We start from the raw sequence: 19,643 nt of genomic DNA, 5'->3' as shown, positions 1-19,643 counted from the left end.
TACCACCTTGAAATCCATTTTCTTGCAAGTATGTACAGGAAAAAAATACACTAATTTACATAAAATACATAAAGACAGACAACTAATGTGCAGAAGACAACTTGGGTAAATAAATAATTCCGAGAATATGAATGGTAAAGTCATTGAACGTAAATCTGTAGGTTATGGAATCAGTGAAGTTACCCATGCCAGCTTAAGAGCCTGACAGTAGTAGGGTAATGACTGTTCCTGAACCTAGTGGTGTGGGACCCAAGGCTCCTGTACCTCCTGCCCACTGCTTGCTGTGAGAAGAGAGCATGACATGGGCGGTGGGGTCCTGTGGCAACACTCCTTGTAAATGCACAAGATGCTGGGGAGGGCTTTGCATGCGATGAATTGGGCTGAATCGATCAAGGGCAAAGCCCACCCCATCACTGAACACATATTCACCTAAACCATTTATCAGATTTCTGAATGGACAATGAACCAAAGTACACAACCTCACTGTATTTTCTTCTTTATATTTGCTCTATTTCTGCACTACTTTTCCTTTCATAATTTACAGTTTTTTGTTATGTATTGCAATGTACTGCTGCCACAAAGCAACATATTTCACAGCATATGCCAGTGATATTAAAACTAATTCTGATCCCACTGAGTTCCCAGAACCAATCCTTGCAGAACAATACCGGTCATGGACCTCCAGCTAGAACAACAGCCCTCCAGCCCTTCTCCATTTTCAGTGAGCAAGCCAACTCTGAATCTAAGCCCCCTGGATCCCATCAATGTTTATCTTCTGAATCAACCTACCACAGGAGACCTTTTCAAATGCCTTACTAAACTTTATGTTAATAGATTCCACTGCCTTACCCTCACCAAGCTCCTTTGTCATATCCTCAAAAATCGCAAACAAGTTTGTAAAACATGATCTGCCCTGCACAAATCCATGCTGATTGTTACTAAGAAAGCATGCCTTTCTAAATGCACAACCACCCTATCCAATAGCTATCATACAAACTGAAGTGAGCCTCCCTGGTCTATAATTCTCTGGATTATTCCTATTTTGCCTCTTGAACAAAGACCCAAAATTTGCTACTCTCCAGTCCTCTGCGACCTCTCCTGTTGTTAATGAGGACACAAAAATATTTGTCAAAGCCTCAGAAATAGCTTCACTTGTTTCTTTTGATATTCTGGGACATTAGCCCTTGGGGACTTATCCACCTTAATGCTCTTCAGAAAGTCTAGGAATACCCCCTTAATCTCAAAATGTCTCAGCACGTTAACATACCTCATTCTGTTTCACCATCTTCCAAATCCTCTCCTTAGTAAATACCAACACAAAGTGCTCACTTTGTACCTCACCTACTTGATATGAATCAAAGCACATATTTGAGTGGACCTACCCTTGCCTTAGTCATCCTTGTGTTTTTAATATGTATAAAATCTCTTTATCCTGCTCACCAAGGGCATTTCATGGCCCCTTCTGGCCTTCTTAATAATTGCTTGCTTGAGTACATTCCTGATGTCTTTATATTCTTGAAGAGTCCAGTCTGATTTTGGCTTCCTAAATCTTATATATGCTTTATTTTCCTTCATGACTAAATTTAGCATCCCTTGGGTCATCCAAAGTTCACTTACCTTATCATCCCTGTCCTTACTCCTTATATGCTAATCCTGAACTCGATTTATCTGGTCTTTAAGCAATTCCCACATGTCAGATGTCAACTTGTCTGACAGCAGCTGTCACTTAGCTCCTGTCTTGTAATGCTCATAAATTTCCCACAAGTTTGTACCTTTCTACAATACCCAATTTTACCCTTTCTCATAAAAATCTTAAACCTTAGTCCAAAACGTTCACCCACTATCAGGTCTGTCACCTGGCCTTGCTCATTTTCTATGACCAGCGTTCAATATGGTTTCTTATCTAGTTGAGTTTTCCAGGTACTGTTTTAGATGCATTGAAGAAATCCTGCCCAATCTAAGCCTCTCACATTAAGGAACTTCCAATCAATACTGGGGAAGTTAAAGTCCCCTACTATGAAAACCCTGTTGTTTCTGAACCTTTCTATTATCTGTTTACATATCTATTCTTCCACTTCCCAGTGGCTTTTGAGGGTCTATAGCAGGGGTTCCCAACCTGGGGCCGACAGACCCCTCAGTTGATGGTAGGGCCCAAGGCATTAAAAAAAAGGTTGGGACCCCCTGGTTCAATAGCATCAGTGCAAATGTACTTTTCTTATTTAGGAGCCACCAAAATGGCCTCTGTGGATGAGGCCTCCAGTGTGGGCTTTGAGTGCTCATCTGACATTCTCCCTCAAACTCTTTTAAACCCCTCTTTAACATGTTGAACTGCCATTCCTGTCCCTCATGCAAGCAGGCCGCTGTAATGGCAACAACACTGTAATTCTATGTACTGATCAAGGTGATCATAGCCCTCAAAGTGAAGCCACTTGCATCATATTGTTAAGTAGCAGGAACCAGTATTATCAGTAACAAAATTCAAAGCTCAAAGTACATACATGTCACCATATGTAACCCTGAGATTAATTTTCTAGCAGGCATACTCAATAAATCCATAGAATAATAACCATAACAGGATCAATGAAAGACCGCACAAAGTTGGCCATACAACCAGTGTTCTAAAGACACCAAACTACCAAACTGAGCAAATAAAAAAAGAATGATATCAAGAACATGAGATGAAAAGTCCTTGAAAATGAGTCTATTGGTTGTGAGAACATTTTAATGATGAAGTTGAGTGAAGTTATATCCCCTTTGGTTCAAGAGCCTGATGGTTGAGGGGCAGTAACTGTTCCCGAACCTGGTGGTACACCAATGCAGGACTAATGGTATATTTTCATTCAGGAAGATATGCAGCTTGGAAAGAGAATCACAAATGGTGAAACACACAAAAGCCTGTTAACCTTTTCCATCCAAGTGTTAGAATTAGGTAGTTCAGGAGATCACTCGGAGAAACCTTAGCAATTAGCAGAGATGTGTTTTGTAGGTGCCATGATGTGTTAATGTTAAAGACAATCAACGCTTAAGATTAGGATGTTGTTTAATGATCAAGCAGGCTGCTGGTGGTAACAAGGTTGACATTAATGGAGTTGCACACATCCAGCTATTTGGAGAATATAGAAGTCACATCCCTAATTAACAGCAAAACAACTTTTGGGAAGTCAGGAGAGGAAACCGATTTCCACCTCTACCCTTCTCCTCTAGTCATAATTGTATGGCTGGTCTATATAATTTTAATCACAGAATAGTTAGAATGTATAAGGAAGCCACAGTCCACTATGTCTATAATTGCAAATTAGCAATCTAGCTAATCTCCACTCCCTTACCCTCTCCTAAGAGCCAATAATTTCTTTATTTTCAAGGAGTTATCCGATGTTCTTTTGAATATTACAATTGAATCTGCCTCCACCAGATGTGCATTCCAGACTCTAATCACTTGTTCCACTATTAGTCTTTTTCCAATCACCTTTGTTCTATATCCACTAGTTCTTGACCACTCTGCCATAGGAAGATCTATAGTCCTGATTATTTTAAATAACTGTTGGATCCATTCACAAACTTCTTGGTTCCAAGATTCTCCAGTATACCTACATTAGTCAACCATGTACAAGTACATGTCATTCATTCCTAGTTTCATTTTGGTATACCTCTTCTGTACCCATTCTAAAATCTTTGCATTTTTCTCCAATGTGTAGTGCCCAGAGCTGGATACTATACTCCAGATGTGGCCAACTGCCTCTTACAAAAGCTCATCATGATATCATTGCTCTTAAACTCAATTGCTAAAATCGATAGTTGTCATGATTTCTTTACCACTTCCCCAACCTGCCTTGCCACTTATTGCAAACTATTCAAACGTTCCCCATATCTCTAGTTGGGAAGCCAGGAGGAGAAACAATTACCATCTCAGGCTTGCTCCTGTGGTTGTGTTTGTAAACACAAAATAGTTAGAATGTGGAAAAGGGACACTCAGTCATTCAAGTAGACACTAGCTCAATATAAATGATCCAACTCATCCCCACTCTCACAGCTTTCCTAATGACCTTGCAAATCTGTCTTTTTAGCATCATATCAACCAATTTGTATTTCTTCATTATACTCCTCCCATCAAAATGCGAAGTTCCTCCACACTAAATTTCATTGGTACCAACCTGGTCAATAATCAATGGTGATGCTCAGAATAGAAACAATAGGGGATTTGATCATGAAATTTCAGAGGAAGATGATATAGTGTAGAGCTTGTAGGTGTTCCATCTGCTCCGGATACTGTCTCTCATTGTAACATAGGGGAATGGGGGTCAGCAAGAGGAGGCTGCAGGGGTGAGGTCTGTTTTTACTGAATTTCTCATTTCCTTTTAGTCATCAACCATCTCAAGGGCAATTCAGTGCATTTTTTTAATGGACTTGAAACTCAGCTGTTCCATCAGATTTTATCTCTGGGCTTGGGCAATTCACACCAGCAAGCACAATGAAGACATATTAAATGAGTGGTCACCTCATCTGCAATGTGACAAGGGCTATTCTGAAGATGGAATTTGTAGGAGTTGGAATTTAGCACTGCAGTTTGGGCACAGTGAACTGCACAAGTTCACTGAAACTGTGACTTCTCACCCAGTGTAGCCACTTCCTCCTGACCCCAAACCTCATTTATTTCCATTTGCTGTAAAATCAGCCTCTGGTGCAGTCACCATAATTTTACTTTGATCTTTGCCTTGGGAGATGTTGACCACTTGGGAATAGCAATAAAAGGTAGAGCAGCTATAAAGTTTTACAAAGCTCAAAGGATGGCAGCTAAGAATATCACAGAGATGTGAACAGCCTGACTCAACCCCAGCTGAAGCCAACAGGAGCAGAAGGAAGAGGAATCTTTATGATTCCAGAAGGGTATGTGTGCCAGAGAAAGAATGAGCTTACGCAATTACTGTTTGTGTAAAACATATTAAGTTTACTATTTTCCACTGTACATGATTTAAAGGACTAATATTTTTCTCTCTTCCACCACTCATCCTATCTGATCATCTCCATCCAAATTGTTAGAAGCGTCAGCAGAAAACACTACATTAAGACCATGTGACCAAATGATGCACAGCACATTGTGGTACTTGATGCATGCATTTATCTCATCAAAGTTGGCCTGTGTGATCTATTATCAGATCTCACACACACTATTAACACAAATTGATGACAGTCTCACATCTTTGTGCAATGGTCTGTATGATTTCTGCTGCCTGGACTAAATCTATCAAACTCAAAGAATTGGTACAATTGCTTTCTCGTTATATCTGATGCCAACAAGCAAGCTTTCTTAACTGGACCAGAAATGCCAACTTGTAAAGAACACATTGTTCACAATCACAAAGTGAATCATTGAAAAATGGATGGAGGCAGATAACCCACATTTATTCTTGTTATTTATGGTCAATGTGGAATTTGGTACTAGAAGATTACTTGGAAAAATTATTCATTATTGTGATACTAGAAATTATAGTGGTAATATTGCTGACTCTATTTACATCATTTTGCAGTGATATCAGATATCATGATGATATCAGAGACCTGGCATACGACAGAAATTATGGTGACTGAATCAGAGGCTGATAGCTGGTTACAATGATGTTGTAGATCACGATGGTGTCTGAAACCTAGCTGTCTGCAAGAATTGTGATGTGGTGAGTGACAGTGTTTATATTACTGACAGTAAAACCTGGCTAAGATTGTATAGCTGGACATATGGGCTGAAAAACAAATAAGCAAAATCCAGCCACATAATTCATTTGCTATTGCAAGTATGTGTTCTCTCTCAGGACCCAGCTGCATTGTAAATTAATCCAAAGTGGGACAGTTTACTCAACGAGCAAACACGAGGAAATCTGCAGATGCTGGAAATTCAAACAGCAACACACACAAAATGCTGGTGGAACACAGCAGGCCAGGCAGCATCTATAGGGAGAAGACGCTTCGGGCCAAGACCCTTCGTCAGGACTAACCAAAAGGAAAGATAGTTAGAGATTTGAAAGTAGTGGGGAGGAGGGGAAATGCGAAATGATAGGAGAAGACCAGAGGGGGTGGGATGAAGCTAAGAGCTGCAAAGTTGATTGGCGAAAGTGATACAGAGCTGGAGAAGGGAAAGGATCATGGGATGCACCTTTCCAGCTCTTAGCTTCATCCCACCCCCTCCGGTCTTCTATCATTTTGCATTTCCCCCTCCCCACTACTTTCAAATCTCTTACTATCTTTCCTTTCAGTTAGTCCTGACGAAGGGTCTTGGCCCGAAATGTCGACAGCAGTTTACTCAAACTCTCTTTTTTAAGTTAGTTCTATATCTGAATGCAGCAGACACTACCACCCAGAAATATCCTGGGCCGTTCAAGAGTTAAAGGTTAAACTGCTGGCAACTAATAAGATGAAGTTAAAAGAAAAGAATCATTAAACTAGTTTGGAAAACTATTATTTTCACTTTCTTTAAAACATTTTTATTTTTTCTGTCCAAGTAATGGAGGTTGGAAAAAAGACTGCAAGTTCATTGAATTGTTCAAAATTTGAGTCACATGATACATCTGCCTGGAATTCATCAGCTCAGAGCTGGTAACTCTAGTTTGGTAAAAAACATAAAACTCATTCAGAGGACCCAGATAATAAAAAGCTAAGATATTTTCACAGCATATGTACATCAGGAATATAGCAACAAACCATTAATAGATATAGTCTCTATCAAGTAATTGCTATCCTTATTCCAGAAAAGAGCATTCAAATTTTTGCCTGTTACACATATTGTTCTATGTTAGGACATCAGGATGGCTTTTTTGCAAACAATTACATGGTGTTCGCTTTGAAAAATAACCACATTGAATAAAATACATATGCATACCACAATAAATATATAATTTTAATGAAGGTCCATTTTGCATTGCTACTTACAGATGTCATGATGGTGCACCCTTCAGTACTGCTTGCAAATAGAACATGAGCCAGCTGATTACCCTACCACTTTGAGAATTGCACCACAGTGCTGCAATTTTCAAAGCATGATTTTATTTTTAAGCAAGACTTTTTATCAGTTTGTAGATCATTTTCTACTTTCACAGTTTGAAAAGCTGTGAACTTGTTGTGTATTAGGCTCTGCAGGCAAATACCTCAGAAATGCTCTGCATCATTTATAGTATCACCCAAAACCACTACTGCTTATCATGCCTCTCCAAGAACATGGCGAATTAATTTTAAATTGCCGTCTATTATTTCAGCAAATGCCACAACTTTATTGCATAATAAACAAGATGAACAATGAACCTACCATCGTGACTGAGGAAGGAATATTGGGCAGGACAAAATATCCTGATCTTTAAAAGGTACCTTTATTTTTAATGTTTATCCACCTGAATCACAGGTTCCGAGCCAGACTGGACCTTAACTTAACACTTCATGTACTGCCGTAGTTTATCAGTCTGAATGCCCTTTAATAAACAATCCTACACATAACATGTGAAAGAATGAAGGACAAGTGGGTAAAAGGAATAGACAAAGCTCTCTAAAATATACTTACGTAGATCACCAAAAGTTCCTTTGGTCACATTTTTAGCTCGTAGAATGCACACGGTTAATCTATGAGAAACCTGATGTTCTACCTAAAAATAAAACAGGAAAGAAAAAGGTTAAAATGTGCAAAGCCTCCCTAAACAAAGTCAAAAATGTTTCAAGATTAGGAAAAATATTTGATGAATTGTATGTATATAATTTATGCCTGTTTTGACTGTTACTCTACATGCTAAACATTCCTTTAAACCATGGAGGTACAATATCTACACTGGCTAAGAATGTAAGAGGCCTTTTCATGTTCAGTGGGTAGAATTTGAGAGAGTGCAATGCCTAATCTCTCTTGATGCCTATGCTGCAATTCAAATAAGAATGTAAACAACTCAAGGTCAGCAAAGAAACATCATTCTCCCACAATCCTTGCTGCAGGCCCACAAACTAAAGTTAGAATTATGGTATGTTAATAGTATTTGTCCCACTCTGCTCTACATTTCAATAACCCACAGCAGAAGAGAAGGTCTGACATCTGTTAATGATTTATTAGTAACACTTCCCCAGGAACCTCCTTGAAGGGAAGTATATCCAAAATTGAAGGGCTGGGTGGATGCATATCTCAGTTTTTCCCTCCATTTTGAAATACTAAAAGGACATTTATCCTGCATCTCCACAATACTGAGTGACAACCTCCTATCAGCCAACCTACTTTCCAAAATTGTCAATGGTATTTTTTATACTTTAAACTTGGCCATTTGAAAGCACTACTGGCCAGTGACTCATTTTCCACCATTTACAAAGTTAAAATGATCTAAACTCTTGGTGTCCAACCCTGAGCAAGTCCTGTTCACCTATGACTCAGTGCCTGTTGACATTACTTTGCTTAAATGAGAAACTGTTTAAATTTCTCACCCTTTTTAATCCTTCCATGGTCCCATGCCCCATCCACATTTCCAAAATCGCCCTCCAGTCCCATTTCCTCCATGAGATTTCTGCTTTGGTTTTATTCTGGTCTTCTGGTTACCTCTAAATATGATCACTCTACCATTGGAAGCCATTTCTTCAGCTGCCATGGTCTCTGGAATTCCCTCCCAAATCTTTTTGCCTTCATTAAGTTGCTCTGCAGAATCCTTGGGCCATTAGCCCTATTATCTTACTTAGCTTGTTGTCAATTTTTGATGATGATGCTTTGAACCATCTTTGCAATCTTATGGAAGTTGTCTAACATTTCTGTCTTTCAGTAATTTAAGTGAAATACAGCACACAGTAACAAAATCATTATGAAGACCTTAAGCCAACTGAGAGTCATGTTACATAATCATGAAATGACGTTAAAAAATCTTGAATCTTCCTACGTTTAACTCGAACACAGAGTACAGAAAGTGACTCTCCCACTTAACAGCAGTAATCATTCATACATTAAGTCCACAAAAGCTTATTTAAACCTGCAGCCAGCTGTCAAGGCACAGCCTTAGTAAATTCCTTCAATGACCAGGAAGTTTCAATTTATAGACATAATCCTGATGTTGTATATTAGCATCAATAAACCAAAGATCTTTACCCTATATTTGAAAGGAGTAATTATAACTAAACCTCTGAAAGTATATACATTGAATGAACTAGACTCTAGTCACTAGAGGCAATAAATACTTACATTCCTAAAGGCAATAAGATGATTAGAACATGAATTCTTACCCTGAACAAAGGAACTGAATGACTTATTCTACTAAGAGGCAGCATTGAACTACTCGATGTGGTTCCTTTCATGTTCCTTGCCAGGATTGTGATTCTTTCTTTCTTCAGAGCATAGACAAAAGGTAACTCAATGGTGCTGAGAGGCTTACTTAAATCTTCTTTCATTTCCTTAGTAGGATTATTGAAAAGGTGGAGTCAGATGGAGAGAGGGCATCCAGTCAACCTCTCAACCCGTGATTCAGACAGTGCAAATCCTAAGCTAAAGGGCAGTCAACAGTTGGTTGATGAAGCTAGGATCCTGCTGGTCTACTAATACAAGTCTTTTATTAAATATGATAAAATGTAATTGGTTTACTAAGGTCACACGTACTAAGATACAAGGAAAAGCTATCTATTGGTATGCCATCCAGTCAAAAGTACATAGGGAAAAACGAAGAATACAAGATTTAGTGGTAGAGTTACAGAGGAAGTACAGTACAGATAGACAAAGTGCGAAGGCCGTGACAAGGTAGACTGAGAGATCAAGAGTTCAGCTTTATCATACAAGAGGTCTGTTCAAGAAACTTACCACAGCAGGATTAAAGCAGTCCTTGAGCCAAGTGCTATGTGTTTTCAAGCTTTTGTATAAGTTGATTGGGTGATTGAGAAGGCTTATGGAGTGCTTGCTTTTATTAGTTGAGGCACTGAGTTTAATATGTTGCAGCTTTATAAAACTCTGGTTAGGCCACATCTGAAATGTTTCATATAGTTTGGTTGCTTCACTTATAGGAAGGATGTTGTGGCTTTGGAGAGGGAGCAAAAGAGGATTACCAGGATGCTCCCTGGTTTAGAAGGCATGTGCTATCATGAGAGGCTGGACAATTATGGGTTGTTTACTCTGGAGTGGCAGAGGCTGACAGAGATCTGATAGAGGTTTATAAGATTACGGGGGCATGGATAGAGTAGACAGGGAGAATCTTTTTCCCAGTGTAAAAACGTCTAATACCAGAGGGCATGCATTGAATTGACAGGGGGTAGGTTCAAGGGGGATATGAGGGGTAAGTTTTTTTTAAACTCAGAGTGGTGAATTCCTAGAAGGTGCTGCCTGATATGATGGTGGAGGCAAACACAGTAGAGGCTATTAAGAGATGTTTAGATAGGCACATGACTATGAGGAAGCTGGAGGGATACAGAAATTGTGTAGATAGGATGGATTACCTTCTGGGATTTTTAAATTCACATTTCGGCTGGTTCAGCATAACATTGTAGGCCAAAGGGCGTACTCCTGTGCTGTACTGTTAAATGTTCTATGCTATTTCCGATCTGCACAGACTATGGTCTCTCTGTGAGGGAGTTAATGATCCAATTGCAGAGGGAGATAAAGAGGCCCAGATTTTAGAGGTCGCTGATTTGAACTGAAGGTATGATTGCATTGAATGCTGAGCTGTGATCAATAAATTGCAGCCTAATGTAAGTATTATTATTGTTCAGGTGATCAGACGCTGAGTGAGATTGCACCTGCGAAATGCCTATTGCGGCAAAAGGCGAAGTGCAATGGGTTCAGGTCCTTGCTTAAGCAGAAATTGATTCTAGTCAGGATCCATCTCTCAAAGCATATCATCACAGTAAATACGAGTGAGCAATAGTCATTGAGGCAGCTCATCCTGCTCTCTATATAAAAACTGGTGAGAGTTATCAGTTGTGCCAAATTTCCTTAGCCTTCTAAGGAGAAAGTTACTGCAGTATTTTCTTGGCTATAGCCTCCATGTGGCTGGAAACCTTGGAACAATACAAAGTCTTCAAATAATCCATATCATTATTATTACTTGAGGAATGGCATTGTTTGTAGTTGTTCTATTTAACGAATGGATCTTAAGCACCTAACATCCTTTATATTAAAAGGAGTTTGCTGAAGTAGTCTCTCTCTATCAGAATTAAATCATCCTACACTGATCTTCAGTGACAATATTCAGTGTTCAGGCAACTTGCAATAGGAAATGCAGTGGAAGTAGAAGGGTTAGAACAACTAATACAGTAAGGGACTATCAGAACTCAACTTTGACCATCCAATAACACTAAAGAGAAATACAGATGATTCCATTTAATTGGGTCATCAGTTAATCGAGGTAGCCACTTATTTGGGACAACCCAAAGAATAAAATCTAATCTAAAAAATAGCTGGGATTGCCTTTGTTTATTTGGGACGGCATGGCTCTTAACTGAGACAAGAGATTGTTGTCAAACAGCTTCTAACTAATGTCAGTCCTGTGCAACTTATGTGGCTATTAGACACTGCACCATACTTGGAGTGAATAGTTTTTGAATAGATTCAGTTACATTTGTGTTCAAAGAGCAGTGATATCACTTTGTTGCCAAAAATTGGCGAGAAATAAGCAGTAAGACAATTTCAAACTGCCTTACAGTTTTGAGCATGAAATGGTTTGGAATGGAAATTACGTCAATTTCACCACATCAGCAAGTTAGGAACTACGAAGAATGTGAAGGTGTTGATAATCATCTGGAATGTTACAATAAAAATTAAGATATGGAGGATGCAATCATTAAAGTCAATCCACTATCTGCAATAGGTGTCTGCAATGATTTTGTTCATTCACAGTCAATCAAAAGAACATGGCAACGTACACTGGATAAATTCCTCTATCAATAATTATTATGCACCAATACAGTTTTTAATAGTACTATAGTAGTATTGGTTCTGTTCTAATTTGTTCTGTATTTCATTTAAACATACAAATTGTTACCCAGTTAAACGGTAGTTTGTTTTTTTATCTCTTTCCACGAAACTTCAGGTAATTAGCACTGCTGCTTAATTGGGCCAAAATGTACAGGTCTCGATGTATTCCAATTAACCAGAATCCACTGTACGAATAATCAAAAGATCTGAATCATTTGCCCATGATTTACTCAAAGTTAAAACTTTCTATTAAAGGGCAAGTGTTCAATTGTTGAAAGAAATAGCTGAAAACAAAAAAAAATATGGTATAAATATTTAATGGAGAAACTCTCTTAACCCATTTACTTTTCTGACCCACTGTTCTTCGATGATTTAGGCTAAAGAAGAAAATCTTAACATGATTAAACCTTTGTTCTCCAAGTGCTATGCCATGAGACATTTGTGGTTGGAAGTGTGGTAGGTTACCTTTAACCACATAAAGGTACTCTGTCTCACTATGATAAGACTTAAAAGCCATGCTGCCTTCAAACATGATTCATTTTTTGTGGCTTCAGACCTTATTAAATGTTAGATATAAAACTATATGTGTTTCCACAGGCATCACAAAATGAACACTGGAAAGCAGTTTGACTACACTCTAAATCACTCACCACGAATCCATCAAGCACCGGCACTCAGGCACTTCATCCAAACTCAAATGACAACTCCAAATGATAATGCTTTTTGCATCAAAATTCTTTCTGACCTCCAAAGTCTTTTGCTACCAGTCCGATTTAATGGTCAGTGCTGACCTTTGATTATATTTCTTCACACAGATTGTGTCACATATTTCAAGCATATCAGCATGAAAATTAACCTGTGGCTTTACAGCACCATCCTTACCCAAGCTCCTGGATGAACTTGGAAAAAGCTCTGAGAGTATCAAGATCCAAAGCATTGACTGTCCATAGATGCTGTCTGACCTTCTGAGCTCCTCCAGCTTTTTCTGTGTTATTCCGGATTCAAGTTTCTGCAATCTCTTGTGCCCCCCGGGTTTACAGATTGCACTGGGAAAATCACCTTACAACATGAGCCACCTTGAGCTCCACATTGATCTGTGACACTTGCCCAGACCTTGTTCTCTATCACATTTCTATCTTCTGTCTTATAGATGTTGGAAAGTCTACAGGGTGTCATATGGTGAATTAAAGGAAACCCGTTGCTGACTTACTTTTAGACTCACGTGCACGTGAGTAGTCTGGTAAAGCTCGTAGTCAATGGTGACTCCATCAACAGGGAATGTGGAAATTGAAATCCATCAAAGTATCAATGGTGACTGAAATAATTGATACTCATCTTTTATCAGCTGACTTCTGAACATTTTTTTGGTCTTACTAGATGCAAGTATTGTTCATATTAATGGTGCAGCTTGGATCTTTTGTAGTAATATCCTAAGATACAGGATGTTTAACTTCCAACATCTTCCTTTGCTTGAGGCACAAATCTAGCGGATGGAGAATTATCAGTTTGAGAGCCTTTCTTTCTACTCCTGAATCCCATACCTGAACAAATGTTGATGGATAGCAAGAACAGCCATTCACACTTCACCTCCAGAATTCACTGCTCTGGTCCAGGCTTGGACTAAAGCTGTGCTGAGGCATAGGGAAATAGCAATCTTCAACAAGACTGGATAACTGCCGGTAGTTGGAAATGTGTGGGAATAGCTTGGCCAGGGGTGTGGCAAGTTCTGGAGCACAGGTCTTCTATACTGCAGTTTGGACTTTTTCTTGTCCCACTGTTTTGCTGCACCTCACACAGTTGTTCTTTGAAATCATTAAATTTATTTGCACCTTTCATATTTCATTAAACTGGATTTGTTTATGACATATATGGATAGAGAGCCAGATGGTGAATAGCCAAACAGTGTAACTTCAAACAGCATGCCATAAGAATTTTCCCATCACTCATTCAAAATTCTTTCAAGTGACCAAGCCTCATGAACAGTACAAGAAACTCACAAAGCTAAAGGATTGAAATCTACTTTAAAGTTAATTAAAGGGGGGCTCCAACTGAACCAACTGCACTGCCGTATTGTCCAAGGAGTCCACCGTGTTGCAGTTAGGGTCACCTTCAAGTCATTTCCTTCACCTTTGTTTGCACCCCTACCCCCCCCCCCCCCCGTCCCCTAGCTGCTAAAATCAGAGGCAATGCCAGCATGCACAGCCCACCAGTTAGACACATGCTGGATTTATCCAGCCAACACTTTCTTCCTACCAACATCCAATTTTCTATCCACCACCATCCCCAAAAGGTTCAGTATCCCGTCAGCCCGTTTACCCAACTAAAGCAACCCCTACCCCTACCCCCATCACCCTACAATCAATTACAGGCCCATCCAGGGAGGAGAAAAAAACTTGGGACAATCAGGCAGTACTTTGGACTCTTGTGTGCAATTCAATTCAATTTTGTTGGGGACCTTGGAATTGTAATTGGTTTATTGTTATTACATACACTGAGGTATAGTGAAAAGCTTGCCTGGCGTACTGTTCATAAAGATCAATTCATTACAAGGTACTTTGAGCTAGTACAAGATACAATGCAAAATAAAGTGTAACAGCTACAGAGAAAGTGCAGTGCAGGTAGACAATAAGTGCAAGATCATAACAAGGCAGATTGTGAGGTCAGTCCATTTTCTCGTACTAGGGAACCATTCAATGCCATCAGGTATTTATATCTTCTGCTCAACGGGAAAGGGAAGAAAAGAAAATGTCCGGGGTGGGTGGGGTCGTTGATTTTGCTGGCTGTTTTACTGAAGCAGCAAGTATAAACAGAGTCCATGGAGGGGAGGCTGGCTTACACGATGAACTGAGCTACACATGTCCACAACTCTCTGCCAGGCCCTTGCTACCTTTATGTACCTTCTCCGACATGTTACCACATGCGTTGTCTACTGAGAATTATGGTGTGGGTAGTTTAATATTTAATGTTTACTCATCAGTGGGTAATTTAATATTTAATTGCTTAATTTAGTTTAAGTACTATATTTTCTTAAACTTGTACTTTTCATTTGCAATGGTAAAATTTTGAAAAGGATGCAATAGTAACCAGTTAGTTTCGGTTATCTGATGTCTGCCGATTCAGAAATATGAAACCTGGACATACACATATGGGCACTGCTAAATGAAAATCCATTTTAGCACAGCATACAAAGACCAGTGAGTGAATTGTTCACATTTGGATGTTCCGGTGTCAGGAACCTGGAAAGTAATCCAACTTTAAAAAGTAATTACAGTACATAAATCAGACAGAGACTTGGGCCAGATGAGCTGGAATCGGAGATTCAGACACTGCCAGGAATCATGGAGGGGATTAAAGTTTGCTCCAAGAGACAGCCACATCCCATGGATTAAGATCTACATGATTGGTCAGTCAAGAGGGAAAAGAAGGGCATGAAGGTTTAACATAAAACATAGAAATTTACAGCATGTTACAGGCCCTTCGGCCCACAATGTTGTGCCGACCATGTAACCTGCTCTAGAGACTGCCTAGAATTACCCCAGCACATAGCCCTCTATTTTTCTAAACTCAGTGTACCTATCTAAGAGGCTCTTAAAATACCCTGTTGAAGCTGTAGACTCTCTAGAGATAACCTTGTATAAGAGTTTAAAGAGGAAACAAGCATCCGGGCATTTTTTTTTTATCTAACACTGGACAAAGAAAAAGTCATCAGGCCATGCAATATCTGTTGAGGCAAAGGGATGGTCAATGAGAAATTCTATTAATAATCTGGAAGTTAAATAGCATTTAGGGAACAATTATAGTGATATGATAACCTTTTTGTAAAAGGAATAAAAACAATTTCATTCAAGCTAGAATCAGGATCTTAACATCTAAACAAAATTATCCATGCAGTTATGAAATGTTACTTGGCTGTGGAGGGTTGGGGAAATAATTTAAAAGAGTTGACAGTAAACAGACATAACTAGTACTTTTCACACTTTGCTGCAAATTTCTTTCTTTCTAAGGCATAAACAAAAAAAAAATCAATAGGAAATGGCTTATCACCAACGTGCACAAAGCCTGAGGATTAGGACAATGTCAGGCTCCAGCAAAGGAGGACCAGAAAATTGCTAAGGGTAATTCCAGTCAAAAGCAAAATGGTAAAAGATTCCATAAACATGCAAAAAGAAACACAAATGTAAAAGTTAACCTGAGTGCCATAAAAACAGACTGGAGTGACATCCTAACAGCAAATAAGTTAAACAAATATCTGCTGCCATCATGAAGGAGACCTATAAATAATCAAGTATAGGGAAAGAAAGTACACTGGCAAAATTCGGCCACTGAGCACATGACTCAATCTACACCCAGTTCTATCCAAAAAGGGCAACGGCACAGCTATGTCTGTCACAGAGCTCCAAACCCCATTGACATTTCCCTGCTAACGATATGTAGTTTGATCTTGGTTAAAAAAAAAGTCATTTTTTAAAAAATTACAAAATTTTGCTCAGCTCATTCATCTTATGAATATCTGTGGCAGATGAGCATGGACCTTTTTGAACAGAAACTACTATTCAATTTACCAGATGAAAAGATAATGAAACCAGTTTTAGTCATGACTTTCAGAAGGGAATTGGGCGTGTATATGAAAAGGAACACTGGCTAGTCTCCAGTCCTCTGAGATCTTGCCTGTGATTTAAGAAAAGGATACAAATACCTCTGTCACATTCCCAGAAATATCCTCTCTTGCCTGGGACAGACCCCATTATGCCCCAGTGATGAATCCACCTTACTATATGTCAAGTGACTTATCACCTCCTCCTCGATGTCAACACATCACAGACATAAGCATACTCCTGCAACACACACAAAATGCTGGTGGAACACAGCAGGCCAGGCAGCATCTATAGGAAGAAGCACTGTCCACCTTTCGGGCCGAGACCCTTGTGTGTTGCTTGAATTTCCAGCATCTGCAGAATTCCTCGTATAAGCACACTCCTCCCTGATTTCACCATCCTCCATGTCCTCCCTCTCAGCGAATACTGATGTGAAGTAATTCTTCGGGATTTCACCCACTTTCACTGGCTCCAAGCACAAATAACCTCCTTCGTCCTTCAGTGGTCCTACCCACTAAGTATATTATGACTGATATTTTAAAATGCTTTTATGGACAGAAGAGATGAAGGTTTAATGCAAAAACGATTCTGTGACTTCTTCTGCAACATCCATGTATGTGAACATCACTTGATGAAACAGTCTGGCATTCTGACTTCACTTGTCCTCTGGGATCAAGAACAACCACAGTGGCAACCAAGCAAAAAGAAGGGGAAATAATTCAAAGTTGCTCACTGCTCTGGTGCTAACAGGCAAGTCTATTACACAATTCAAAATTAGGCCATTTCCTGGATGTTCTTCAAATTTCAGTTTTTGCAGTCACATGGCCCAGATTACACCAAAGACAGGAATGGATACAGGTAGTACAACTCAATATCTGCATATTAACTCAATACTTTGCAACAAAATTGAATGAACAGGCAAAGGGAAGCGGTCGTTTTACCTGAAAATTCTTTTTAAATGTAAAAAAATGGGTGCGAGAGTCCGTAAGTAATTGAAATTCCCACCTCTGGAAATGGTATCCAAATACAGCAAAAAGCTGCAGGGGACTTAAGCCCACAAAATAACCATGGCCAACAAATGAAATTATAGTAGAATCTGTAAGCAGTTGCACAAACAACCTAGAACAACTTACAAAACGTTTCAACTTACAGATTTTTAACTCAAAAATATTTTTGAGTACTCTCATGACAGTATTTTTGCAATATGCACTATATTTACCAAATGCAGTGCACTCTGGTTAATTAGGGCAGCCGTTTACTTGGGACAACTCTTAAAAGAACACCAACTAAATCGAGAAAATAGCTGTGATTCCCTTTGTCTGTTTGGAACACTATACCACTAACGTGGGCAGGAGACTGTTGCCAAAGTTTCTAACTAGTATCAGTTGCATGGCCGTTGAGACACCACACAATGATCAGTTTCTAAATAGCACCAGTTTTGTGTGCCTATGTCGAAAAAAACTGCGAGTTGTCACTGAATGGTGGTGAGAAATTAGCAGCAAGACAACTCAGAACTGTTTTGCTCACTGTGGTTGAAGCATTCTGACTTGGAGATGCCAGAAATTGCTGGGAGTAAAAATTTAGTCATTTCACTACTTCAACAAGTTAGGAACTGCGAAAAATTTGAAGGTATTGACAATCATCTTGAATGTTACAAAGAAAATGAAGATTTGAAGGATGCAATCATCGCAAGCTTTGTATGAAGGTATTCTATTATTTGCGCCAGGTGTCGGCACTGATTTTGTTCAATTAGTCAATCAAAAGAACACAGTAGATGAATTCCTCCATCGATAACTATTAGGAACTAATACATTGCCTTATAGTAATTTAGAGGTATTGGCGGTGTTCTGTTTGATTCTATATTTCATTTAAATATATAAATTGTTACTCAGTTAACAGTAACTTGTCTCTTTATACCTTTAAACTACTTCCATGAAACTTTGGCTAATTGGGGCAGCCGCATAATTAGGCCAAAATGTACTCGTCCCCATGTATCCCAGTTAACCGGAATCTACTGAATTCCTGTTTTTTTTCCCTTCAAATTGCAGTTCTTCTTCCTCCATTATTGCTTCTTACCTAATTCAATCCTTCAGTTGACCTGATGCTCATGTTAAATATATAGAATAACACAGGAACAGACCACTCAGCCCACAATGTTGTGCCAAACCAGCTAAAGAGCAAATTGAAACACCCGAACACTAATCCTTCCCATCTACACCATATCCACATCCCTCCATCTTCCTCATACTAATGTGCCTATCTAACCTTCTCTTAAAAGCCTCTAATGTGTTTGCCTCTACCACCATACCAGCACATTCCAAGCATCCACCACTGAGGAAGAAAAATTACCCTTTGCATCCCCTTTGAACCTATCCCCTCTTAGCTCCAATGCATGCCCTTTGGTGTTAAACATTTCAACTCTGGGGATCAGATACTCCTTGTCTACTCTATGCCTCTCATAAACCTCTATCACTCTTCCTCTCCCACTATACACTTGCAAAAGTCTAAAACGCGCAGCTGGTGTGCAAAATTTTTCATATTGCATGTCTACTGACCATAGCAAGGAGCTGGAAAGGATCCCTGGCATTTTGGAGAATTCAGGAGTAATGAAAAGGAAACACAAAAGTAAACTTGGAGTTTCAGTCACAGCAGCAACCAGCAGAGGGGTTAGCAAAGATAATCAAAAACAGGGAGGCAGGCAGAAACATAGAAAATAGGTGCAGGAGTAGGCCATTCAGCCCTTCGAGCCGCACCACCATTCAGTATGATCACAGCTGATCATCCAACTCAGAACGCTGTACCTGCTTTCTCTCCATACTCCCCCCCCCCCCCCACCCCGATCCCTTTAGCCATAAGGGCCATATCTAACTTCCTCTTAAATATAGCCAATGAACCGGCCTCAACTGTTTCCTGTGGCAGAGAATTCCACAGATTCACCACTCTCTGTGTGAAGAAGTTTTTCCTCATCTTGGTCCTAAAAGGTTTCCCCTTTATCCTTAAACTGTGACCCCTCATTCTGGACTTCCCCTTTATCCTTAAACTGTGACCCCTCATTCTGGACTTCCCCAACATCACAAACAATCTTCCTGCATCTAGCCTGCCCAATCCATATAGAATTTTATACGTTTCAATAAGATCCCCCCTCAATCTTCTAA

General features: G+C 39.4%; 1 protein-coding gene across 5 annotated transcripts in view; it reads right to left on the bottom strand.

Annotated features, from left to right (window-relative positions):
• Nucleotides 1-19,643, bottom strand: part of LOC132402017 (cytosolic phospholipase A2-like) — a 153,059-nt gene that overhangs the window by 108,028 nt on the left and 25,388 nt on the right. For all 5 annotated transcript variants that reach the window (XM_059984470.1, XM_059984468.1, XM_059984469.1 and 2 more), the window contains one exon: nt 7,541-7,622. In XM_059984470.1, coding sequence (XP_059840453.1) covers nt 7,541-7,622 — 82 coding nt within the window. The remainder of the gene's footprint in view (nt 1-7,540; nt 7,623-19,643) is intronic.

The sequence above is a fragment of the Hypanus sabinus genome, chromosome 11 (genome assembly GCF_030144855.1).
Source record: "Hypanus sabinus isolate sHypSab1 chromosome 11, sHypSab1.hap1, whole genome shotgun sequence".
Lineage (NCBI taxonomy): Eukaryota > Metazoa > Chordata > Chondrichthyes > Myliobatiformes > Dasyatidae > Hypanus > Hypanus sabinus.
Note: the sequence above shows the minus strand (reverse complement) of the source record. Positions and strands in the feature narration are given on the sequence as shown.